Raw genomic sequence first — 26803 nt, 5'->3', positions numbered from 1 at the left:
ATGGGCATAAAACCACTCATTGTGAAGCTCTTGCATACTGTGGAGGAAGAAGGTATAGAATATATAATAACCCACATGAATTACGCTTTAGAAAGATGCTGCAGAGGATGATGGACTTGACTGAACTATGATGTGCAACTGAGGAAAGCAGTGTTATTTCCTGAACTACCAAAGCCTTAAGACACTCTTATTCTTGCAAATAACACCACAAAATCTCTAATAGATTACAGATAGGCAGGACTTCTGTTTCATATCTCAGCCAGAAGACAGGAATGATTCTGCTGCTCAGTGGGCTAAAAACATGCAGTGGGTCAAACAGACCAAAAGGGAAAGCAGCCAGTACCATAGAGTCAAGACCTATGGAATAAACACCATCATTCCTAAAGCACTTTAATTTTACCTCCAGTGGAAAAGCCAGGCTCAGCCTTGCTTTGCTAATGGCATATGAAGAGTTTGCTGCCTGATGTTGATGCCTGTGACGTTGCTCCAACGCTGGACATTTGTAGCTCCCCTCCTGCAACTTAAAGCATGTTTTCTGAACGCAGCCTTAGCTAAAACCCTTTCCCGACAAGAACTGATCTCATTTACTTGTTGGTCTTTGACATCCCTCGTCTAGATTCAGGGTGGTCTATTTGCCTTTCTCTGAAGGCTCCCTCCCTTCACACACCGGAGCTGAGCTGGATGTGGTGAGGCCGGTGGCATCCCGGCGCAGACACATGCTAACAGGGAACGGCCGAGAGCCCAGTGCCCTCCTCCTCCTCCTCCTCCGATTATCAGCAGTACCTGGCATCGGAGCTGGCGGGGAAGGGGAAAAAGAGTGAAGAACTGAGAAAAGTGAACCAGATGATTAAGGAGTAAAGAATGGCAGATGAAACTAAAAATAGTCCCCTCGGCAGTTGTAAAGGAAATTCGTTTGACAGGAGGCTGCTTCTTTTGTCGAGAGTGGTTTGTTATGCAAGAGACGATACCAACACCGGCTCTTCTTATCTTGGTTGTCAGTTTAACTGACAAAAAGGAGCAGGGGTTAACATCACTGGAGCCACAGCCAGTCTTAACATTTGTTTGTTTTCATGCATGTGCATGTTTTAAGAGGCAGCCCAGGGATTAATACTGGCAAGAAACTGTGGTGCAAGCTCAGTTAAGCAATTTCACAAAAATCTTAAGAGTACTCACTCGTTATTGAAGGCAACAATTAAGCCCCTGCCTGCTGCTGGTTTTGTTCCCCTGCCTCCTGCTTCAGCCAGCCCAAGAAGGGGATCATGGTGACTTTCCTGCACAACAGAAAACTTAATGCTCACAAGTTCTTCCACGCACAGGCAGCAGGGGACAACCTTGCCACTACTCTGCTTTTCCAGTTCTCAAGGTAGATCACCCAAAATATGCAGAGCCTTCTGGATACAAGAAAACGCAAAATTAAAATGAACAAAGTTGTTTCATTTTCCCCCCACTCCTTCCTGATGCTGAGCCTCCAATAGCATTTACACCTCTACGTACGAAGGTAAGAAGTAGGAAGGAAGAGGCTTTAAAAGACACCACCTTAACATCTCCTCTCTTACAGAAGAGAAATCACTGTAAAACCAGGAGGAGAAGAGGGAAAAATGAGGCCATCAGCAGGTTCCCTGACAATTGCCCACAGGAGTGCAGGTGAGCCTGTATGTTCCTCATTAATGTGCCTTCTGGCATGACTGCAAGCTTTTAGAGAGCCTGGTGGTCACGGCTGCCAATGTCTGCTGGTGAGGAGGTAAGAAAATCACAGTCTGGCCAAGTTAAACAAGTAAAGGCCAGGACTTTGAAAAACTCCAGAGACACACACACATGCACATACATGGTGTGTGGGAGCGAGCACTCGGGTGTGATGTAGGTGCAAGGGAAAACAACTTTTATTAGTCTTCTCTTCATCAGACTTTCCTGAAACATTCATTTTTAGACCAAGTATGCCGCAGTAAACAGTGGGTTAGTTGAAAACAGGACACTCGCAGTCTCTCCTCTATTCCTCTTTTCTGAGGAAACGTTCAGCAGCACAAAGACAGCAACACAGAAGTCCTGTCTCCTTGGTAGAAAAATAAGCAGCAGAATGTAAGATAAGTTGGTGGAAAGCCCCTGTTGAAAAGTAGATGATAGCAGCTTTGTACTTCAGGATGAAAATGTGTGCCGGGTTGAAATACTGTGGACTTCTTTTGTAAACTAACTTAGAAATAACTTGATCCATTTCCCGCTCGGTGCGGGAAGACCTCGGTGGCGGATTCTGCCCTGCAGCAGACCCACCTGCCATGAACTGCTCGGGCCACAGGATGCCACTGTTGCATTTCTTTTTCAGGAGGTCAAAAGAAACTGCGACAAATTGTTTGCATGAACTGGACACCTAAATTTAATGCCTCTTTTCCCTTCTTAACGCATACAATTGCCAATGTTACAGCCCCAGACAGACTGACCAGATGTAAATAGCTCAGAGCTATGTGTTTTGATCAGGAACAAAATGTTTGGATACCTTTTAAGGCTAGATTACTGAACCCAGCATCTCTGTGCGTTCATAAATTTTCTATGCACAAGAAATCTTTCCAATGACTGCCAGGAGTGTTGACTCCAACCCTGATCGTTTTGACCGCAAAACAAATATCCCCTGTTATTGGATTTTATCTATGTCCAGATGAGAAAAGAAAAACGCTAGATGGGAGAGTAGATTAAATGAGAGAGAAGGCAGACTGCTTGTAATTCCTACCTCTTGTAAAAGAGACAAGAGCTCCTACCATGTTAATAAAACTTCATAAATATTTTACTAATATAAAATGGAACGGAATGTACTCATGCCAGGAGACAGGGAAGCGGCGTGAGCTCCCAGATAGCTCCTCTTGCTGCAATTTTGTGCAATTTGCAAGCTGGCACCCAGAATCGTAAGCCCAGGACTACTGAGACCTCCAGGTCAGTCAAGACAAAGGCACCTCACAAAGGTCCACCAGTGTGAATTTCAGAGCAGTCAAGACTGCAAAGATCTCCACAGGGTCTAAAGGTTCTCTGAAAGCAAATTTCAGTCCTGAAATACTTCTACATTTAAGTGGTAAACTATTATAGAGAACTAAGTATAGGATTGCAGATAGTCTCCAAGATCTACTCAGACAGGGGTTCCCCCAAGCTCAGCACAACACAGATGGAATTTGTGAGAAAGGACTGTTAAGAAATGAGGGAGAGATTTTAATGCTAACAGTTTCTCAGATTTCAAAAGCTGTTTTGGTTTTGCTCATCATTTTAGAAGGGGAAAAATGGCTTCAGCCTACTACAACTCCGCTTAAGAACAGGGAAAAAGAAAATGAATGATAAGGTTTCAGATACGGCTTGGGTGGCCAGCAACGGCAGAACTTGAGGAAAGTCAGCATGAAAGTGACAGCTGTGGTGATGCAGAGCATTACCGAGGCTGGTGTTACAGCTCCGTACTTCAAGCTGATGTAAATACGAAGGGGCCCACAGATAACAGTCTTTTGGGATTCAAGGCTTCAGTAGGAACATCCTCACTGCCTTCAGCCTGTTTTGGATGTCTCCCAGAAGCTGGCTATTTCCCAGCCAGAGTTCAGATTCAGTGTGACAAAATCCTACTTTTCAGAAAACCATGTTGTAAGATCTTTAAATCAGAAGCAGGCAATTGCTCAGAAGATGCTGGGAAGGACCCAGCCTTGGAAAAGAAACAACTACCAACCAATCAATTCACACGTTACCAAAGACAACAATAAAAGAAGCCTAAGGACGGTTTCCATTGCTTTTAAAAGTAAGTATTTGTAACAGCACATACCAAGGATACAATATTAGTATTAAACCAGTCATGATTGTTTACATTTCTTTTGCTGAAGCAGTATTTGGTGTTCTGATGGTTTTTTTTCACTAGGACAGAAAAAATTGACCAACACATAACCAATTACTTAGTTCCCAAACTCAATTTACCTCCCATTCCAAAGACCAGGGATTTCAAAATCCCTGTAAGAAAAGAAAAAAGAAAAAAAAAAAAAGGAAGCCTTCAACCCAAATTCTTTTCTTGTTGTTTATAACAATAAACAACAGATTTCATGTAAAAGCAACACCAAGAGGGTAGAAAAAAAATGTTCCAAAGCTAATTTTAGTCCTGCTGATCTCAGGAGCTTAGTGTTGTCAGACTGAACAGACTCCAGTGGTGCCCTGCCTGCCTGCCTGGCTGGAGAAATCTGTCCCTGGAGGTCTATTTATGGCAACTTGTACCCTACACCTAGATTGGTTTTTAGGGGTTTTTTGTTTTGTTTTGTTACACTGGAGCAAGTATCCAGGACTGTGTTGATCCAAGACACAGATGTGACCTACTCAAGTAAATTACCAGGAAAAAAAAAAATCAAAATGGTTCACACTTCATTTTCTGCAAATCAGTCCCTCTGGACTTCAGCAGCTAGCCAAAATTCAGCCCCAAAAGTTATTTCTATTAAAAGGAGAAATTGATGACAGAATCAGGTGTATCTTTGATACAAACCTGTCTGCTTACATACAACACAGCATCCTTTTACCTGCAACAAGGTAAGAACAAATGATGAGATCTTTTTCCTTGATGGTTCTCATCCAAATTCAGCCATTACCATATCCAAACTCTTCATGAGCTCCTTCTACTTTTTTCTCCTTAGAGACACATTCCTACTGCTACCTCTGGCTGTTTCTCCCTAATCACCATTTTCTGCAGCTTGTTTCACTGCTTCTTATGTCATATATAGGCAACTCCAGCAATCACTACCTCAATGCCTCATGTTTGCTTTATGAGTTCCCAGGGAAAATCCCTTTGGTCACATAGTTAAGTTTTTAATGTAGGTCTCACCATGTGATTCTGGGTCAGTTGCAGCCCCGTTATTTCAACTACCTGGTTCCATAATGACTTCAACCACATTTTGAACACTTACCTTGCCCATCAGCTTCACTGAATTTTACCCAGTCCATAATCGTATCCCTTCAGTTCCACCCAGCCTTCCACCAAACCAAAATGGCCACACCCTAACCCTTTCAGCCCAGAAAGAGAAATGCTTTAACAAAACTACTACTGTAGACGGTGGCTGTCAAGGTACTTTCATATTTCAGCCCCCCCCCCCCTCCCCCCAAGTCTGTTTCCAGCCAGGTCTCCTTGTGATTTTTCTACTGTTTGTATGAAACCTGCCTACCTGAAGGGAGCTGTAATTCCTCATGCCCCCCATCAAGAGCAGACATCCTCTGCTGGAAGCAAATGAAGAATGTATTTCCCAAATGTTTATCATCTAGACAGGAGAACAGAATTCATGCAGGCACCCTGATCTTCTTCAGGGTAAAACCTCTCAAACTTGTCTAAACTACCTTTAAATAGAAACAGTAAGAATTAGAAACAAACAGAACTACAAAGCAGCAGAGCACTCCTGCTGTTAGACTGCCTTTGCTAGCAGGATGATGGCCCCACACTGAGAAGGCGTAGCAACTGATGGGTAGTAGTGCCTCAAACTGCAACTTCACATTAAGGCTTCAGTTACATTCACCACTCGCTGCTGCCAAGAGAGGCAGCCCTCTCCACCCAGCACACATTTGATTGCAGCACAAAGCCAATTCAACTCACTAAAACAGCAGAAGGTAAATTGGTTTTGGCTGGGAAGCAGGCTGAATTGGCTTACTATGTGAGCACCAGGGTTGGTGCAAGACAGAGAGAAGACGAACTGTACAGCTGAAGGCAGGAACAGCAGAAGAGGTCTAGGCGAGGTGAGAACGGTAAACAGCAAAAGAAGCTGTTAACACAGCTCAACCGGAGCAGGGAATCACAGCCTTACCATGGTCCAGCAATTTACAAAACACATCTTGAGTATTCAGTTCCTGTAGATATCTCCTCATTTCAGGGACAGCAGTTCCTCTGATACCTGCATGTTACTTAAAGGGGATTTCAGATTTAGCCCTAGCATGGGACTGCACTAAGTAACTGCACAGTTATGTATCTTAAGCCCAAATTCAAGAGGCACTGGTACCCCAAGTGTGCCGCTGTGTAAGCCCTGGAAAGGAAAGGGATTTTCTGGTCCCAGCTCTTGCGCAGGGTAGTGCCACAGCCTAGGGAAGCTTTCGAAGGCTCAAGATTAGCTGGCATGGCGCCCTGGTAACACCACCGTCCTGCTTCTCAGGCATGGATTGTTTTTGTGTACAGGACTGCACACGGAACAAGTCGTTCGTTGCAGTGCTGGTTCATGGGTCTGCCTCAGGCTCTCTACAAAAATAGATCTATCTCCAACTGAAAGCATCCTGAGGGGACCAGCGCATTGTTCCTCTGTAAGAGAAACATCACAGGCTGGCAGTGAGGAGACAAAGCCCCTGGAGATCCACCACAGGGAGGGCTTTCAGCAGAGCACCAAAAAATGAGACTGCATGCATTCAAATGGTCAATTATCTAAAATGTGCCTTTACACCAGAGGAGAGTTTAGTTGCTTACCTCCCTTTTCAACCCATCTAGCCTAACACGGCCTCTTCCCACCCCCTTGCTCCTGGGGACACGTTTCCCCCATTTTCTTTTATCTTCTATTCCCCGTACATCTTGTACTGCAGGGCTTCCCGCCCCGAGCACTGCGAGTCAATGAAATTGGCTTTTAAAAAACAAAAGGCAACAGGTGGGACCCTTGAATTTTAACTTTATTAACCTTCAAGTTTTATATCCTCTCAGGGCTCCGCTTACCAGATTCTTCCTCAGCACCATGGTGCACGGGGACCTCATTTTATTAAAGAAAAGCCCAGGTTGTCGCACGCTCCCAGACACCAGCTCTCCCCCACGGCCGGGCAGGGCGGGCGGGAGGCAGCACCCCTCCTTCCCCCCGCCACGATCGTCCCCAGGAAGGAGAACAGGCCCCGCCGGCGAGGCCATCCGGCGGGCAGGACACCACCTGCGCCGGAGGCCGGCCCGCCGCAGGAGGGAGGTGCGGCGGAGGTGGGCGGCCTGGGAGGGGAGGGGAGGAGATGAGGGCGGGCCCGGCTGCTCCCCGGAGCTGCTGCTGGGCGGGCCGGAGCTCGGCGCTCCCCTCAGGTGAGGGGCGGCAGGGGCGGAGGGCAGCTGGCCTTCGTCCCCGGGCTGCCGAGGGACGGGGTGTCCTCAGAGGAGCAGGTGGAGGGGAGGCCCGGGGCCGTTGCTGGCCGGCGGGTGGGTAGCGAAGGGCGCAACTCTTTCCCCGGCGGGACGTGGGGAGGTGCCCGGTGTGCGCCGGCCACGGGGCAGCGCCCGCCGCCTCCGGCTCCGAGGCCCCGCCGGCAGGGTCACTCCCGGGGGGTGAAGCGGGTTTCGGCTTGCTGTCGTGGTGCTGAGGCGACGGGACCGACAGCAGAAACCGCCCAGGGGGAAGGGCGCGGGGCTGCTTCTTGCTGAACGGCTTCTGCCCGGAGCAGGGGAGCTGAGCTCCCCCGGAGGAAGGCGCTGTCTCTTTCTTTGTTAGCAGTAAACAAATACAAATTAATTTATTTCTTTAGTGACACCCTAAGGAGATGGAAGAGAAGTCATTAAGCAAGTCCTCAGCTTGATCAGTCAAAATTAAATCGACTGCAGGCACTTCTGCAGTGATGCTGAAGGGCTGTGATGAAGGCAAATGAGAATAAAGATTGCTTAGACGCTTAAACTCTGTGTTTCCGTACTTTACAGGTTTGGGCTTAAGTGTACTGCACTTCAAAGGGTAAAGACGCTTTCGGGAAATAACATCCCTGTAATATTTAATACCAAATTATCAAGGATGTATCTTCTCACCAACTTATTTTTGGCCTAGCACACCTTTGCCTGTACCTAACATTTATCCAAATTACAGGCAACATTTGGTGCTGCATCTGTTTACGCTGATGGGTGCCCTCCTCTTAGAAACTTCCAGGACAAAGGTCAAAGCGTGCGCTTTCATGTTTGCACTGCCATCAGTGGCAGTTGTATGCACGCTCATGCAATGCACTGGTGTTTGCTAGCTTTAATACTTTATGTAAGAGACAACATTAGAGAAGCCAAGATTCATGTTTAGTGGACACCATGCCTTGTCCTTGCAGCAAAGGTAGGAGAGTCAGTAATACAGACCTAGTAAATAAGCTGAGCACAATAAATGTTGAATATAGAAACATTACAATTACTCGATGAATAGGAAAATGTAAAGAAAAACTTCCTTCTTTAATGAAGTTACTTTACTTGTAGTTTAAAGGGTTTTACTTCCTTCACTTCTTAAGGAAGTCTGTACTAAGTCTTGAATTGGCATGAAATGGATGTGAGTGCGGGTCAATGAATAACTTTAAGTAGAGCTATAAAATGAACCAGTTTTATTTCTCTGACTCAGGAAGTTATTTTAGAAAGAAAAAATACATGTAAGAAACAAGATGTCTCATGCTGGGAGACGATACCAAGATAAGCAATACAGGCACCATGAGAACCATGGATCTGATAGATACAAGGAAGACAGAAGAGCAAGAAAACCGTACCCGTACAATGCAAGGTATGTCTTTATCACCTTAAAGAAACATATCACAGCAGGTCTATAATGTCTGTTGTCTTCTTTGTTTGCTTTTAAATACCTTCATATTATAATAGTAAAGAAAGCATTTACTCAGCCTTGAAATCATGAAGCATGGGCATGCCACATTTGGAATCAGTGAGCTATTTTACACTTAGAAATTTAACCTTTTTCTTTGTATTGAGCTCAAGAGGGGGCAGAAAGATAGGCTGTGTGACACAGGCAGAGATGTGAATTTCCTGGGATTATCTGGATCAAATTGGGTCACAGGTAGGTGAAGTGTGGCCATGTGTCTTAGTACAGTTCCTGAAGAGGCTGGTCAGCAAGTGACGGCAAGCCATGGCTTGCCAAATAATCATTGCTTAAATGAGAATGTTACATGACTGAGACCAGCACAGGGACTTACTGAACTCTCAGGTTGCTCTAGGTCAGCTGTGAACAAGTTCATATTAATCTAAAACAAAATTAATTTCAGTAGTTGCCGTCAGTAAATGAGTACTTGTTTAAGTGTCTAAGGCTGTTCGCGGCACTTGATAGTGGGTCAGCCCCTATCACCACAATAAGCAGATCAATAGGTTTGGAGTGACAAATAAACACTTAGGATATTACACTTCTCCTTCCAGCCTGGCCAGCCTACAGCATATTAGACGTGAGCTTAGGCTGTTTTCCTTTAAGGGCATGCCAGTGGCTGCATTGTAGGAGAGAGGTCTGTAGCTCGAAACACCACTGGCAAATTGGCCATGGCAGTAAAGTGTTCATTGCTCCCATTTAGTCTCTAGGGGCATGATTGTAGGGCAATTTAAGAACAGAGCCAAAGAGTGAGAGGAGATAAATATAATTAAGATTATTGAAAAGCTGAAATACTGAAGCACTCCCTGATAATATGCATTTTAGCAAGAAAAACAGGATGAGAATAAAAGCAGCAGTGAAGAGCACTGTGTGGACTAGAAGGAGTACTTATGGCTAAGTATAAAACATTTGGATGGTGGTAATCCTATTGTATTATGAAAATAGCTAATGAATTTTTCTTCTGGCTCTCTTAAATCATGAAAAATTGGAGAGAAATGGGAACAAAGGTCAGCCTAAGAATCACCCTCAGAGGCTGAATGACTACTTAGCAAAAGCAGAGATCAGGAGCATATATAGTTAAATTATCTTGGACATATTAGAAGTGAGAGCAGCAAATGCCAGGAATGTATTAATTGCACTGTGGAGAGAAAAAAAAAAAAAGGATGGGTTTTTGGTTTTTTTGGTGTGGGGTTTTTTTCATATATAGCATAATATAAACAATGTGTGAAAGGGTAGTTATAAATTAAACCACCACTTCTTAATAAAGCGCTTCTCTGGACTTCTTGTTTTTGCTGTTAGTTTTAAATGATTGGACACGTAGACTGAAAATTGGTGGACAGACCGTAAAGGCCAACAGACCATCCCTGTATCCACCAGGGCTTAGAGGAAGGGAAGCTGCAGCTACAGATCTGTAATAGCCATGGAGATAATTCTTAGAGTCAAGCCGAGAATCTGGGGGGCACCAGCCCTCACTACAACTAATCGAAAAACTTTTCCATCAGTTGTTCTGATCAAGTTTGGCTTAACCTAACAGCATTTCCCCTGCTTAGCTCTCACGACAAAACCAGCTGCTTTTGTACGGAAATTTCAGTATTTTGGTGAAGACTTAGGCTGATTGACCAAAAGACCTCCAGATACTATAAGGAGATAGATGGGAAGAGTTTCGTGGAAGCTGTAATTTGGGTGCCTAATGCTTCCATCCCTTACGAGCAAGACTTTCTAGCCAGAGTATTTCTCTTTCCAAATGCATTCCTGTCTGAAGCTCCTGTAGCAAGCTTCTTCTCATTGCTGAGGAGAAAGAGTTGCATTACCCAGAACTGGAAAGTCCTGAAGGAAAACAGGCGCAAAGGTGGCCAGAATAGTCCATTGTGAGAAAAAAAGCATCTAAAAGAAAGAATTTTTTTTTTCCTAATTGTACTCTGTTGCTGAACGTTAGGGGGTTTTTGTTTTGTTTCTTTTGTTTTGTTTTCTGGCAAGTAGCAGGATACAATAGAGAGAAGCAGCTGCATCAGAAGTACCAAAGGGATTGCTTTCAAGTTAACTGGAAGTCTTATAAATCACATAGCTTATTTAATTTATGTGACACAGCTGCGCAGGATGCTTTGGTGGTTGCACAAGACACAGGACAAAGGTCAGAAAAATCAGAAATGTTTCGGCCAAATAGAGCTGTTGGCAACTACACGCGGAGATGTTAGCATTGGTCTTGTTATTGAATGTCTTAATTAAAATGTAAAAACTACAAAGAACATGATTTAATGTGGATGAATGCGATAATACTTGTAAGTTGAATCTGGAATTGGATGAAGATAAACCTTAGTGAAGTGCAGTGATACTAGGAAACAAAACTACAGTTGAAAATGCTGATCTGTGGATAAGAAATTCAAGATAAAACCTGAATAGGAAGAAGACTTTTAAAAATAATAATGCTGAATGAGACTTAAAATACCCTTTAATAACAAATTTAAATCATCCAGCTGTACCTTAAAATAGGCAAGCTCCAATTCTCCTTCAAGTGAGGGAGAACATTTAGATTAGACCAGACACAAAACAATTTACAGCCAATGTTTCTTTTAACCTGAGTGTTAACTCAGTTTAAAAAGGGCAAATTGCACTTTTCCCATAGAATAAATCTCACCAACCTTGAAAATCATAGGGCTTCAGATGTGGAGCTGTATGTCACTGCAGCAAAGTGGACAATTCCGTTTTGAAGTATACGAATGAAGAGTCTAATTGGAGACACGAGAAATTGATTTTTTGGGGTCGATTTTAGATTTCTCTTCAAATATCATCAAAGACCTCAAAAAAAAGATAAATATTTAAATAGGCAATTTTTTCCTCACTTTAAAATCTTCATCTGTTTCTTTTAATAGCTTTCATTCTTTTAAAAGGCATCTTTGTGAGACACGGTAATTGGAAGTAGAAACTTGACAAAACGCTTACCCATGAAATAGTTGTGCTACTTTACACATTTATTATGTGAAAATATTTCTCATTTTTATTCTCTGGGCTGCTATGGACTAGCTAAAAATGTTTGTTTTTCATGAAGAAGCTGTTACTCATTTTTATGGGAACAGGAACTCTCCCCACACCCTCCTCCTCGCTACCTTTTGCAAGTAACCTAAACAATTCAGCCCGCCTACTCAGTGAGTACACAGTTTTCCAAAACAAGAACGATCAAATGCAAATATCCTTGTGAACATGGATTTATGCAAGTATTTGGGATATTTGCTTTCAAAACATGCAAGCAAAAAAGATCAGATACATATGAAGCAGGCTAGCTGGTTCCACTAACAGGAGTGTCTGCCAGTTTCTCATGTTCTAATGTTCAGGAGAGAGCATGATCTAATTAATATACATTACTCGTTTACTCCATTGTAGATCAACAGAAGACATCCGAGGTGGCCAGCACTCAAGGACTTCTACTGTTTGCTCAGACCCTTACTCTAAAACCTCAGGAGCAGCACGGGAATATTTTGGCCCACCACCAGAGTGTTATCCTCCCAAGGAAACCTTCTCAATGAAGTGTTCAAAGGTATGCACAACAAGAGGTATGTGAGATTCTTACTGCCTGCCATCCACCCCTCTCCTTCCAAGGACTTGTCTTGGTTTTGGTTTCTGTGTTTAGAAGCACAACAAAGTAAAGTTAGAGGAATATTAAAAAAAAAACAAACTGGGAGAGTTAAAGTTAATGAACAGCATAACTGCGGGTTACTAGCACGTTTTAGGCATCTAAAGGCAAGATTTATAGAAATATTTAGATACTTGAAAATGCATCTCCAGCATATGCATCCACAGCATCAGAGTGGGTCATGTGTATAATCACCCAGGTTGTGCAGCAAGAGTTAACCTTTGGAATTTAGGAATAAAATAGAGACTCGCATCTGTAGATAATTTAAAGATGGCTGTTGAAGCTTTGATGCTGGTTCGTTTCTCACACATTCTTCTCAGACTTTTTATCAACTCTGGATTCAACCCAGTCATCACTGATACATCTTTATAAAGCAACATTGCGGGAGACAAAACTATTTCCTGGATGTGAATGCAATAAAACAGGTCTTGAGAAGTTTTTTCATAGCCAGAAAGTGACTGCAAGAAGCAGAGAAATGAGCATTAATGTGGGAGGAAATCAGCCTTAACACTTAGTAAACTTGTTCCTGTAAACTGAAAAAAAAAGTCACTAAAATATCTATTACTCCTTTAAAGTTTTCCCTCTTCCAGGACAATGAGCATTCTCACCTTGTTTGTAGGAAAGACCCACTGCAGTCTGAGTTGAAACTTGCAGCTAGGTGCAAAGTCTTTGGCCGAAGTCTATAAACAGCCTTTCAGTGTCCTCCAGTAGAGAGACAAATGAAGAGTTTAGTTGTTGGAAGTAAATTAAAATACGTAATGTTAGATTATTTCTTCACTCCATGAAGGAAAGTTAAATAACACACTCAATTTGCTCTTAATATTTCTCAGTATGTGAATATGTGAACAATTTTAAGAGTGAGCTGAACTATTTTCTCTTCTAAATATGTTCTGTGTATTTGTATGCAGTTTGTTTTTAATCTCGAGATTTAACTCCAACAGTTGGTAGAGCATATTTAATGATAGAGCCATACTGATATTTTATCCGTGATAAAATTGTATCAGCAGTTTCTTCTTCAACAGTACTGAATTATTTTAACTTGTCTGAGAAGCTCTAGAAAACTCCATGCCTTATTTTATCATAGCTTTAGAAAAATGAAGTGGCAAGTTATTTTTAGTTTTCAGTTTCACTGGTTGTTTAGACTTATGGATAGCTTAATGTGACTTGCTGGGGGTTTTTTCCCCCCGCATTTGCTTCTCATTATTTCAGTGCATTAAACATCATTAATGTTTTCAAAATGTCCTAGTTTTGGATGTATCAGTTGACGATGATGATTTCACTCCCACCCCTCCCCCAGGTATTGCTCAGTGTTTTCCAAAAATTTAATGTCTGAGCTTGCAGTGGAGGAAGGAAAAGAGACTGTGTAGAAATAGACCCTTTTATTAGCAGTTTTATTTCAAAAACTGAAAATATATTGGAGGTTGATAAGATTATGAGAATGTTACTCCCCTGTTTAATTTTTGAAAGTACCAAGATTTGGCAGAATTTTCTAGAATTGTTTTGCAGAATTTTGTATTCCCTGCAGTCATAGTAAATGTTATAAATGAAAAGCTACATAAATTGTTTACTAAGAAGTCAGTATATGTGAGCTACAACTTCTTACAGCATGAAAAGTTCCTGTAAATACTTCTTAAACATCTCTTTCTTTTGGCAATGATTTATCAGCACTCTGGTGAAATTCCCCCTTTCCAACCACCATAAATCTAAAACTAGTATCAAACAAGGCCGGGAAATCAAGTGATGTACCACAGTCTTTTCCAAAGCAACAACTGAAATGTGAACCTTAGTTTCTGACCATGCATTACTCTACTTTCACTATGGTTTGGTTTTTCTTTTCTTTTGCCCAGCAAATACACTTATACTCTTTGTGCGTGTTGACCAGTTTGGCAGACTAGAGAGGAATTCTAAACAACCAGAGCCCTGAAAAGTATTTATTTGCTTCACCCAGATACTGCCCTCTTCATCCATGCTTTTCACCAGCAATATCCCAAAAAGCTAAAGCTGAGTTTCAGAAATAGGCAGTTATTTTTGCAGGGATCCTTTGAACACGTTAGCTGCAAGCAGCAGCAGAAAAAAAGGACATCGTTCTCCTGTCTTTGTTATTCCCATCTTCCTTCCCTAATCCCCGCCCCCTTTTTTTTCCTACAACCACATTAAGAAAATAAACCCAACCCAAATATAATGGAAGAAACCACTGATACTGACCCCTTTTGCCGGTAGGAACATTTGATACCATCTAAGAAACTTCAAAACATTCTGCTCCTTTCTAATCCTTTCATCTTGAAAACAGAAGGAAAAAAGTCTGCTAAAATATTATATGAGCAATACCTATTCAAAGCCTTTCAGGAAGCATCATGTAGCTAGCAGTACTGGATCATATGAGGCACCTAATTACGCATCCTCTCAAACAATGTACTAGAGTGCAAATTTAGGAGGACCGTCAGAGTTTGAACCAGTAGAGAGTGAGCTGTCCTCTGGAATACTCTCCAAACTTCAGACTGGTGGAATTTTCTGAGTTGGAAAACTGTACTCACTTCTGTTATGTTTAATACCTCTTTACAGACCTATCAAATTTGTTTAATCCTTTTCTGAATCCCCTTTTGAATGTTTGGCCTCCACATTATCTTATGACAAGGAGTTCCACAGTTTCTTTGTGCCACTTGAAGAAGTACTGTTTTGTTCCTTAAAACGTTTTAAAGAAGGTGTCTCTGATTCTAGTGGTATTCAAAATACCTAACGATAATCTCATATATGCACCTTCTCCATGAGATTGATGATTTTAGAGTGAAGTCTTCGCTTTCTCCCTGTCACTGTGTTCCTATCGCTTCTTTGTAGATTGAAGGATAGTCAGTTCTGTCCCTATCAAGAGCGAAGTCTTTCCAGTTCTGGTTAGCTTGCCAGCCTTATACTTTTTCCAGATCCATCATACCCTTTTGAGTTGGGCTGACCAGAACTGCACTCAGAATTCAAGATAAATTCCCAAAAGAATCAGACATCTGCATAAAGGCTCTGGTTCTGTAGTCCTATCCTAATGCTTCCTAGCTTTTCGTGTGGTGTTTGACTACCAGTGAACACTGAGCTGATGTTTTCAGAGAAGGGTACATGATGTCTTTCCTGAGTGGAAATGATTTGTTTAGAGCCCGTCTGTGTGCTCTGTAGATGGGCGGGGTGGGTACATGCATGAAGTGTGAGGTTGCATATTAAACGCTGATTTCATTAATTTCTCATTCAAGAGCTTGAGCTCCCAGCAGCCTAGCAGTTTTGCAGTTGGCAATCATGAAGAATTTTTTGTGATTATTATTAAAACAGACTTCACCATCTCACTTTTCAATCTTTTCAATTCATTAGTCTGTGCATCTACCATAGTTTTTTGGTGTGTACTTTTGAGCTGAATCTCTTTGGAGTCCCCACTTACAGCTCTTTGGGCCATGTTGCAGAGCAGTCTCAGGATGCACAAATTGTATTTCCTTCGGATAAAACTAAATGAGAGGGTGAGCTGTAACTACTAGCAAGCACTCTGTCCTTTGGACCAAACTAGAGCTAAAATGAAGTACTTACTTCTCTCTCCCCAGAAAATGCCTATCGTGTAGCTCCTAGGTCTTCAGCTCCAACTGTTTGACTCTACAGATCCACTCCCATTGCACTGCTCACAGTGGCATAACTAGTGACAGGCAGCACAAAACAGATGTTTCTCTCTTAACTCTATTTGTCTGAAAACTGGTTGTTTCCTCTTACTCTTTATTTTCTTTTAACCACTACTAACCTGTGAGAGGATCTTTTATCTCATAGGAGCTTGTGTCATTTAAGAGCACTACCACTTGGGTTGCCTTTCTTCATATATCTGCTGATTCTTTCAAATGGCTTCCCTCTAACAAACTTTTGACTCTTCCCTGCTATGCTATCTTTATGTCTAGTTTCTATATGTTTTTTTTCATAGGGATCTCACATTTGTGGATCTGGAGATTACAGATTCAAAAGGCAACAGAAACACAGAAGTCTGCCACCTTCTGTTTCTGTAGTAGTGAAGGAGACTTAAGGAACAGCTTATAGACTGATGTCAAGCTGTCTAGATGCTCTATATAATTATATGGGAATTGGAAATAAACTTTTGTGATAGAGACAAACCTTTCATCAACAAAGGAACTACTGCTTGCAATAACCATTTCTTACAACCTATGCGCAATAGCGCATGCCATTTAAAGCAGCACACGTTGAAAACGACAAGAGTTTTTGGCCTGGGGATACTTACAGCTGAAATTCTTTCAGAAGAAAACATTCAACTTGCTTTTCACAGCGCAGGTAAAATTTCTGTAGTTCTCTCTTTTGTGTAGAAAAACTAAATTAGTAATCATATTTGCCTTTCAAAGGACCCCCCTCGGGTCCTTTGACAATATAACCAGATTCAGTGCTTTTGGTTACCAGAGGGAATGAGAGAAGTGTTCAAGCAAGGCTGGTTGCCATGCTGCTTCCTTCACCTTAGAGAGAGCAAAATCTGAGTCAAACTCAAGAGTGAATTGCTGATCTTAAATTGGTCATAGATATTTGGTCACTTGACCTTAAAAACTTTTCATTTTCTTTTTATTATGTTTATTGGTGTGAAAGAGGTGGAGCAATGCAATTCCAGGATAATACTTCCTTTAGTTTTGCTTGAACAGTGAAGGTAAACTAAGTTTGTCCCATCTTCAGTCAGTATGCGACTCAGGAAAAGCCTGCCCTTTTGCCTTGTATAGAATTGTACTGTGCCGGTCATAATTTCTGAGCTAATAACTTTTTTTTTAATTCTTCAATCCACTTGGCATTTAAGGGAGACAGCACTAAAAAGGTTAGCAAACAGTTTCTGGGGGAGCAAATATAATTGAATCCCTGTTCTTTGCTGCCATGAATACCGCTTTGCACCATGAATAGTGTCAGATTTCTGAAGTATATTGTAGGCACTTCCAAACAATCATGCCTTTAGCCTACATTCTAACATCCACGATATTGTTAAAAACTTCAGACCAATTTCCTCTCAGAAAAAGACAGCATTATGGTTTGTAACAACAAGAAAAGCGTCCAATTTCAAGCATAGCCAGGAGGAAATATCAAACTGAATTTATTTGGAGGAGGAAATAGAATTAGGGAGTAACAATGACTTTCTCCAGGATATATTCATGCATTAACAAGCCAGCGTTAATTCAAATGTAAACATCTATAAGCTTTTGTTTTTACAAAACACAGTCAAATTTTTTTTCCTGTAGCTATGCATGCTGGCAAATACTCACAGACTGGAAAAAATACTGAGATGAAAAGTCACCCTAAACACAGGGTTCACACTAGTAGACATTTGGTTTGAGTTATGCCATTGTTCATAACCATTATACTGCTGCTGTTATGTTGCTTTGTTATATCCTGATACTGTTCTTCCTGGAGTCAGTCATGGGAGCAGGAGGGGAAAAATATTTTGCAGAGCACTTGTATCCCTTCCAGTGCTGTGGAGATGTTGGGGGAGAATAGTGGTCTGTAAGAGGCATTGGACTGAAGTAAAAGACCTCTCTAGCTTCAGTTATGTATGTTCAAAACCACTGAAGGGTCATTAAACATGCACAATGCAGGTAACTTTGTGGATGAAAACGAGCATTTGACAAGTACGTTCAGCAGCACGTTAGATCTTTTCAGCAGTGATCAGCAGGATACTTAAATTTCTGTGGAGGCACCCAATAGGATTAGAAACTGCTGTATTTTTTAGTCACCATCTTCACATTTTGCCCCTACAGTCTGCCATGCTTAGCTCCTTTAAATTGTGCTCAAAGCTGTCATAGACTGTTCCTGTGGCAGTTAATTTCAACATATTTCTGCTGTAAGAAGGGAGGACCAAGGTCCCCTATAGTCTCATTGTAATTAGATGGCTTCCCTCTCCTATCTGTTACGAAGTATATTTTAAATACAGTGTGACTAAAAGACTGAATTTGCCATCAAGTTTTTTAATCTTGTAATTGTGAAGACAGAGGATATTAGTAGTGGGAATTGGACAGAGCTGTACAGATTAAAATAATCCCAGTTATTCAAAATGCTTAATTAAAATTGCACAGTAACAAGATACAGTGGCAGAGCTGCAGGTAACCTTCCTGTTCTGAAGTTAAAAGTGTTTCACTTGGAGGTAAGTCCTGTCTGCTGTGAAATGCAAATAGCCATGAGCAGTTAGCTCTATAAAAACATGCAGGGGAGCTACACTAGTTGCAGATGCCAAATGTTACCTTTAGGAAACTGTTGCCCTGCCAACATATGGGACTTCACTCTGCCCACATCTTTATATCAATTTTTTTTCATCTACCTTTTGGCATTGTGCTAACATGTACACTATTGTTTTTAGAGAGCGGAGAATACAACTGAGAACACTCACTTAAGTTGGCAGGGGAAGATGCTGGCAAAGTTGATGTTAGCTGTTGGGTATGTGTTAGACTCTAGTCTGTGCTTCCTTACTGGGAAATCTTAGTTAAGTCTGCTCTCTACCATTACAGAACAGGAGTTGCACCATCTTTCTGTCAGATGCCTCCCCACATCTGACCCAAATTCTGGCAACCAAGAAAAACTCTTCCCTTTTAAAAAGTGGCTCTCAAAGCTCATTGATACAGCAGACTGACTATCTGTTGAATGTAGCTCTGTTTCTTGAGCAGGTGATCTTAGCTCACTTAAAGGAGAAAAATCCACCCAGTCAGGAATGTTGCTCACCAGGAGTGACAACCTACAATTGGTACAGTGAATGAGAAGCTCAGGTTCACAGGTGCCTCCAACCTGACCTACCTTCAGCCAGGCTATGATTACTTAAAGAGATATAACACCCCAATCTTTGTACTTTCTAAAGGCGGCTCAGTTTCAGTTCAAACAGAGGGAGTGGCTATGGAAAGTTGGCATAAGGAACAAGAGTGTTTCATTGTTTTCTGAACTCTTTTAAAAAAAACCTCCTTCAAGTCTGCTTTGATACCAAGATATTTGTTTACTACTTGAAAGAACTATAGGTACATTAGGAAGAAAAAAGGCCATTTCCTGAAATGCAGAACATGAGGTGACCGTGCAGAGACCTACCAGTGCTACAAATACATGCACAGCCTTTTACAGCTGTTGTATTTAAATCACTATTGCCAAGTGCTACAGTTTAATGCAAGACCTTTTGCTTCCCACCCTCTCCAAAATTGTGGAAGGTTACTCATGCTTGGTTAACAGGAGAGGAATCAAGAACATGCTAGAAGTGATACTTTAAGGAACTACTGGGAACAAGTAAACCCAGGCAGGGGCTGCGTTGTACCGAAACTGTGTCTCAATGACAGGTAAATCTTAGTGTCATACAGGGTTGGGAAACTGTATGGCGATAGAGGCTGATGCAGTAGTTCTACAAATTAAGTCCACCCTTTCCTGTGAAAATTGGACAGTACTGTTTAGAGGATGGGAGGGTATTAAGCAGAAGGAATAGAGCAGGTGGAACAGTAGTTCTTTTAAGGGAAGATGATACACAGCAAAAATAGGACAATACATTTGTATCTGAGCACTGATTGTGAACATAAGGCTTCTCAGAATCATTAAAAACAAGGCTGGCCATCCTTTGAGATTTCCTAATGGAGTGATTATCTTGACTACAGAGGGACAACTTATTAAAAGATAATAATAATGCTTCTTTTTAGAGCACACTTAATTTTCCCAGTTTTTAACTGTTTTTCCATCTGTTTCCAGTAAGATGGGTATCTCAAATGAGCATAAATGAGTTGGGCGCTTACATGCCATTTAAATTCAGTTGGCTCTGAGTATGTGGTTCCCTTGGGTCCTTTGAAAAGCCAAGATTCAGTGAATAACTGTTGGTGTTACATTGCCTAACACTCGTGTTTTAGGGTTGGGTTGTGGTTTCTTCCACCTTTGAACATCATTACTCCATTAGGGAGAGTTTAGCATAACTCAGTGAAAGCTAAATCCCACCACTGGCTGAAGAACACAGAGACCTACAAAAACAATGGTGGGGTGGGGGCTTGGGGGGGATTTGTTGTTTACAACAAAGCTGTGTATTGCCCTGATCCTGGATCAGTGAAGTTGGTTGAATTCTTGTTACTGGTTTCGGTAAGATCTTGCTTTGTACTGGTATACAGAAGGGCAATAATACCGTTAGCAAGATGTTTTAATACTTTGCATCCAGATTTAATATTTTTAATCTGTTGTGACTGTTGTCTCCATTTCATTTCCCTTGTTCAGTTCTCCTCCACTGTTTTGGTTCCTCCCCACTTCTGTCATGTTTTTGTCCCCTTCCAAAAGCAGAACAAAACCCCTCCTTCCTTTGACGTTTTCTCCCCCTTCCCCCTTATCTATTCCTCCCACCAGCGACTCAGTTTAGCAGAGGGGTGACCAAAGCTGCGCATTGAGCTGTGCCTTTACTCTCTGGGGAATGCCAAACCTGCACTGGCAAGTGAAGTTCAGCGTTTGAGATCCTTTTCAGGACTGACTGCTGCTTTTGTAAGTCACTATATATGGTCAAAAGACTTGTCTGCTCCTTTGGAGAAGGGCGGGGTGGTGGAAAAAAAGATTACCTCTGAAAAGCAGAAAGCTACCCAAACTGGGAAAAAAAACAAAAGACAACTTGCAGTGAGAAAGGCTGGGAGAATGATTTTTAATGCGTGTGTTGTAGCCTCTGACTCCTCTCTTCCCTTCTCCTGGAGCGACCCCTAAGGGGATGTGACCCAGGCGCCACCGACCTGTGCGGCTCCTAGCGCTGCTGCCCTGCCGCTGGGGTCCTGGTGTCCCCGGGGGCTGCTGGCTGGGTACCGCTGGTCCTGGTGGTATGTGGCCTGCAAAGGAAGCAGAGGGAGAAAGCAAGCCAGAATGGAGAATGGCAAACATAAAATATCTTAGAAGTACACAGGGATGTTAACTCCAGAGGAAAGAATGATACCAAGAGTCAGGAGAAAGAGTCCATGTGCAGTCAACAGAGGAAAAAAGTAACTACGGTGCCAAGACGCACTGGAGGGAGACACTTTGAAGGCCTCCTCTATTAGTCAGGCCCTCATGGGGTCAGGGGAGTTCAGTAGAAACAGCCAGAACTGACTGTCCTAGAGTTTGATTCTTGTCAGCTGCAGAAATGTAGGAACAAACATGAATTGACCATTTTACTTTATGTACACACGTACATACACACACTGTGATCCTGACACCTGAAGACTGGGGCCGTCCTGCCACGTTGCCTGGATGAAAAAGCCTCTTCACAGCTTCCAACACATGAGACTTGAGCACACAGTTGAGTTACTGGGTACCACACAGTCAGCTGCAGTGTAGTTTTATGAGGCAGAGCATGCAGATTTAACAGCTCACCTCACCTGAAAAGGAGAATTTCTGGTCTTTCGCTGGTCCTGGCTGTGTTATTTTCCCTGCTAAACTCGTGCCAGCATGATTGCTCATCAGATACGCTGTGAGTCACTTCAAGTTGCTAAAGTTGCAGGAAAAAACAGCACCACACAAGAAAAGAGTTGAATCGTTTCCTGGTATTTTAATTTATTAAAACAGCTCTTGGAAGGGCCTAACGCTAGGCCGGAGTTATTAGTGGGCAGGGGAGAAAAATGGTGACTGCCCAGGCAAGGGTAGGAGCCACTAGAGTAAGGTCAGCTGCCTGTGGATCTGTACCCTTAACAGCCTGCCTGGCTGCTTTGGATGTTTGAGCCCACCATTTGACAGAAGACAAAACCATTGATCAATTGGTTAATACCATGGCAATAGCCCGGCATGCACGTGATATAGAAGGGAGAGAAAAAGTGAATAGTAGATTAATAGTATAAATTGGAAGGCTGCTGTTTGTTATAGCAGGAAGCCTACTCACAGCAAAAAAAGACTGGATTCAAACAAAGTTAACGAGTACGATACATTGAAGTTACTATCCATTGCGGATTTAGATTTTATGGAATGAATGAAACAATTCTCTGCAAAGCTCTGGCAACACCTACTGTTTTTTAGATTGCAGCCATTCTCCTCACCTTCAGTGCTGAAAAGCAGTGCAGGAAAGAAGCATGGGAAAGGAAATGGAAATCCAGGAGCCCAGACTTGAGTCTTGTTACTTGCTCGGTATGGAGAGGGTTAGTTCCCAAAGCCAACTGTTCACTGTGCTAATTTTAATACAAATCAGTAACATTTTAGATAGATCCCAAGATTTTGAACTTGAGAAAGGAAAAAATAACCAAACCAGTGGAATTCTGAGATTTTCAGATCTCCTGTCATTTACACTCAAGTCTTGCAGTGTGTTCATTGTTGCATGGGATTAGGGAATAGTTGTAGAGATAAGTAACTTCCCTGTAGGAAGACCTTTCGGCAGTGTAGTTTCTGCAGCTATAACTCTAAGATGACGTAGCTAACCGGCCTGTGAAAGCAGGAATGGCAGCACAGACTCAGAAGCGTGGCTTTTAACTCAGCCCTTTCTGCCAGCAGTACACTGCTCGACATAGGTCACTGCTAGTATGTGTGCGTTAGCATACCTTGACAGAGCTAAGACTCAAAACTTAACTGTCCTTTTATTCCTTATTTCTCAAGTCTGTCTATCCTGTTTATACTAGTATAGTAGTATTGGGTATCAGCTGGTATCTATCACAGATCAAGGTTGCATGAGGCTTTTGGGGTGTCCAGGTCAAGATCTGAGCATGCTGTAGGGCTTAGTATTTCCATCAAAGCCCTGATGATTGTACAAGGCCTTAGGGATTTCCGCTAATTGTCTGCTACTTTCACAAACCCTGTGGGCTCTCATTGTAGACCTGTAATTCACAGCTTCGTTTGACATACTGCATATCATTTTAGGATTTTCTTTAATACAGAAGGCTTTGTTATTGCACTTTTTTTTAAAGTTAATCCATGTGATGCAAATAACTGGTGGAGTAACTGCTAATGAACTTCTCTCCACTGTGTAGTTACTCTAATCAATTCTGCAGCAGGCGTGTGTGAAAGCTGTACAGGTACACACAAAACCTGTCCAACCTGAATGCCCTGTCTAAGGAAATTTTTCAAGCATGCCATTAAAGCATCTACTGTTGCAGTTAAAAATACAGTAGACCTACATTGATCATATTTGTCATCCCATGAGCAAAGAGACATGTTCTGCCAGCCCTAGTGTGATACCAGCAATCAGCTCAGTGAAGTTAAGGGGTTGCATACAGAATTTGTGTGAATACATAGGAAGTTTTGGAGCAGCGTCATTGAGGACTGGGGTCAGTCAAAAATGTGGGGAAGTTAGCAGCAGGTGCTGACTACTTTGACAACAGAAAATTGCCTTTTCTAAAGCTCAGCAAGGTGACGTACGGGAAAAGTTGATGCTCAGCGGGTCAAAGTGCCTCACCAGTCATAGACGAAAAGGAAATTCTGAAGAGAGCAGTAGAAGAAAGCTGACTGGTCATGAATTCCCAACTTCCAGGTTCCCAAACATACTTAAAATTTATGTTTCCCTTAATTAAATGGTCTTTCCTCCCTGTAGACTTGTAAGAACTGCTTCCTGATGGAGCATCTATGAAATCAGTAGTCAGCCCTTAAAAAGGGAAGTGGCATTCTGCATCCAACACTGTCCAGGGGCCCTGAGGACCTAAGTTGACTCCCTGTATTTGGAAGGCATATTGTACCACTCAACTGAGTAGACAAAAAAAATCTGATACAGTTCCAATGAATGTCCTGTACAGCTATTACTCTTTCAAAATATTTTGAATAGTCCTGGTAAAGTGATGACTCTGTACCCATTAAAAATGTTGAGTCTTGGCTGCATTGTTTGAATTTGGTACAAGGAGTTCCAAATCCTGTCTCATGGACCGAGATTTAAATTTCTCTTTACATTTAGCTTCACAAATATTTCCTTTGAAATATTGGAAGCCGCCTGAACAGATTTGATTGATAACCAGCATGTTTATTGTCCTGCTTCACAGAAATGGTTGTGAGGAAGGGTCAAGGAAAAGGCATGTTGTCATGTAGAAATTAGCATGACCTCTGAAGAACACGTACATAGAACCACACGCTTAGTTCCTCCTCAACAAGAGCACTTTTTGTCTTCTCTGCCTGCTCTACCTAATTCTTTTTAGGATATGAAATCTGTATACATATGCACTTCTGTGTGTATGTGTATATATATATATGCATGCATGCATGCAAACTGAAACATACCGAGCCTCAGATATTCTATCCCCAGGTATTGCCACCATTATCACTGCTCCCCTTTGTGCTTCTGGGATGGTTTGCAAGGCCACGATGTGAATGGGCTCAGTACCTACCTACAGCTGCATTAGCAGAAGTGAGGGGACCAGTCTGGGTACAGGTGGAAGCGGGAACTCCTGAAGTGGCCAAAGGCCCTTGTCAAACCATTGCAAGCACCTTTCTGTGAAAAGCAAGCGGCAGCAGGGAGGTGCTCGTTACCTCAGCCCTCTGTGGAGGGAATAAGAACGGGCAGAACGGCAATATCTGATGATCCTTCATGGTGGCTGTCACTGGCTTTCTTCAGTTAGAAGCATCTGGCAACACAAGAGAGGAATTTGTCTAATTCCCTTGCATGCTGCTTCAGCCCTTTCTTTTCAAGCCTCTACAGCCTTGACAGCAACTGAGCCATTGCTCAAGAGGAAAATGCCATGCTGATCAACATTAGCAGCATAAAATGAAAGTCTGTATGCAAATCGCAGATCCCGCCCCACTTTAAAGACAAATATAGGACCACTGTGTCGAGCATCTTATGTTCTTGGCTATGAGACTGCAGTGGAATAATAAGATTCACAATTCTGTAATTAACTTTAGAACTTGAGGAGCAACATGCATGATACACTAGGGGTTTTCATTTCCCGAATAGGCAACTCTAGCTGTGCTATGCTTCAACATCCGTCATGTTTACTAATCTTAGTCTGACCCCTAGTGAGCTGTCACAGAATAATCAAATTTATCTAACAGATGCTGCACCTTCCTGACAGGCAACTACCACAAAAAGAAGTCATTTATCCACTTTTTTTTTTTCTTAAAAAACCTTGGTTACCTTTATCAGTAGCATAACATAAGAAAAACAAGAGAAGAGTCAGCTCAGAAGTCATCAGGCTTTCTTCTAAAGGTGGGGGTGTGGAAGAGAACACATCACCCGGTACCAAATTCACTTAACTTACCTCTGCATATAAGGTGGTTTTTGCCTCCTTTCCCTCCTCCTTTTTTTGTGCAATCAGGAACTGCTTCTTCAGATTTATGAAGAGATTTTTATCTCTGAAGGAGATGAAGTGGAAGTTGCATCTGGTTAGATAATAAGTTTAAATTAACAAACACTTAGAAAGACAAAAAAAGGGTGTAAGTTAAAGCAGCAAACACATTTTTAAGGACCTAAATAACTTGCACAATTTTTTAAGCCATTAGAAGTTTCTAGGTTTTTGTCAGCTTTAACCTCAGCATTTTGTTCATACTGGATATTTCTTGCTCAGTGTGTTTATGCCAAGTAGTTAAGGCCAAAATACAATCACTGTGCGCTTGCCTTGGCAATAAGACAAGCACAGTAAAATTTTTATGGATTTCTTTCCCTGCATGAAGATCCATTTATCAAGCACACTGACAAATTAAAAAAAGTAATTTGCCCAACCTCTGAAATGTACCCACGAGAGCTCGTGCTTCTTCTTTTTTTTTTTTAAGCAGCACTGTAGCTGTAGCCAAGAGGATTCTCTCAGTAATAGTGCTCTCTGTCTATGGTTTTGGTGTACTTCTGTTACCCCCCAGTTTGCACAAGACGTGATTTTGACACCTATTCCCATCTTTCTGCTCCCTACAGGCATTTTGAAGTTTGTGGAAATCACGGTTAACCTCCTGGTGCTGATTTGCGTGGGCGCTGCCCAAGCCTCTGTTGCAGGCTTCACGTCCCTTGGCGGCTTTGGCACTGGATCCTTTAGCCTGAATTCGGCCTATAGCCCCTTTGAGGGCACGGAGCTCCAGGAGGCGAGGGAGCTAGACATGCAGTTCACCCAGATGAGAGCCCCTTGCGTGTATGGCGGAGTAGCCTTCAGCTTAACAGCAGCAGTACTTACCCTTGTCTTCCTTGTTGTGGGGGCAAAACCCATCCAGCAGCTCAGGATGGGGCTGCTGGCAGGCGAATGTGCCTTCAGCCTGCTGGCTGGTGCGGCATACATCGCGGCGGTCGGCCTCTACCTGCATTTTGTCAGCCAGGTGAACTCCACAGAAGTTTGCAAGAGGCGCGAGAGGCTGTATGCGCGTCGTGGTTATACCTCCATGAACTGCGTGGTCCAGGGCGGCGACGCGGCCGTCGGCCTTTTTGGTGTTGCTGCTGCCTGTTTGTACTTTGCCAGCTTTGTGGTCTGCATCCTTGCTATCCGAACTGTCCGAGCCTTCCAGAGCCACGTGGCCAAGGCTCAGCACAGCCCCAAAAGTGGCATTAGAGACAGAAGCATCAGAAACCACCATGCTGTCCACAGGACCTCTGAAAGCTCCCACAACGTCCAGGCTCTTGCCACATTAGTGTGAAGTCAGCTCTGGGACCTTGCCAGAGAGCTGGAGCTTCAGCAAGGGACCGACACTGGGCGTCACATGCTGAACAGGCGACCAGTCCACAACATACTGTCCCACAAGGTGCCGAAGCGTGTATTGAATCACCAAATGTAACAGTACTGCTGTAACATGATGTAATAAAATTGACGTT

At 42.5% G+C, this 26803-nt stretch overlaps 1 protein-coding gene across 1 annotated transcript; it reads left to right on the top strand.

Annotated features, from left to right (window-relative positions):
• Positions 1-26803, top strand: LOC127012656 (MARVEL domain-containing protein 3-like). Its single transcript, XM_050890890.1, is given in 5 exon segments — positions 1-52; positions 7625-7655; positions 8292-8447; positions 11913-12082; positions 25922-26803. Coding segments are annotated over 5 exon segments (1116 nt in total). The 3' UTR covers positions 26629-26803.

Source organism: Gymnogyps californianus, chromosome 2 (genome assembly GCF_018139145.2).
Source record: "Gymnogyps californianus isolate 813 chromosome 2, ASM1813914v2, whole genome shotgun sequence".
In the NCBI taxonomy this organism is placed as follows: Eukaryota; Metazoa; Chordata; class Aves; order Accipitriformes; family Cathartidae; genus Gymnogyps; species Gymnogyps californianus.
The sequence above is the reverse complement of the archived record's forward strand: the minus strand, read 5'-3'. Positions and strand labels throughout refer to the sequence as shown.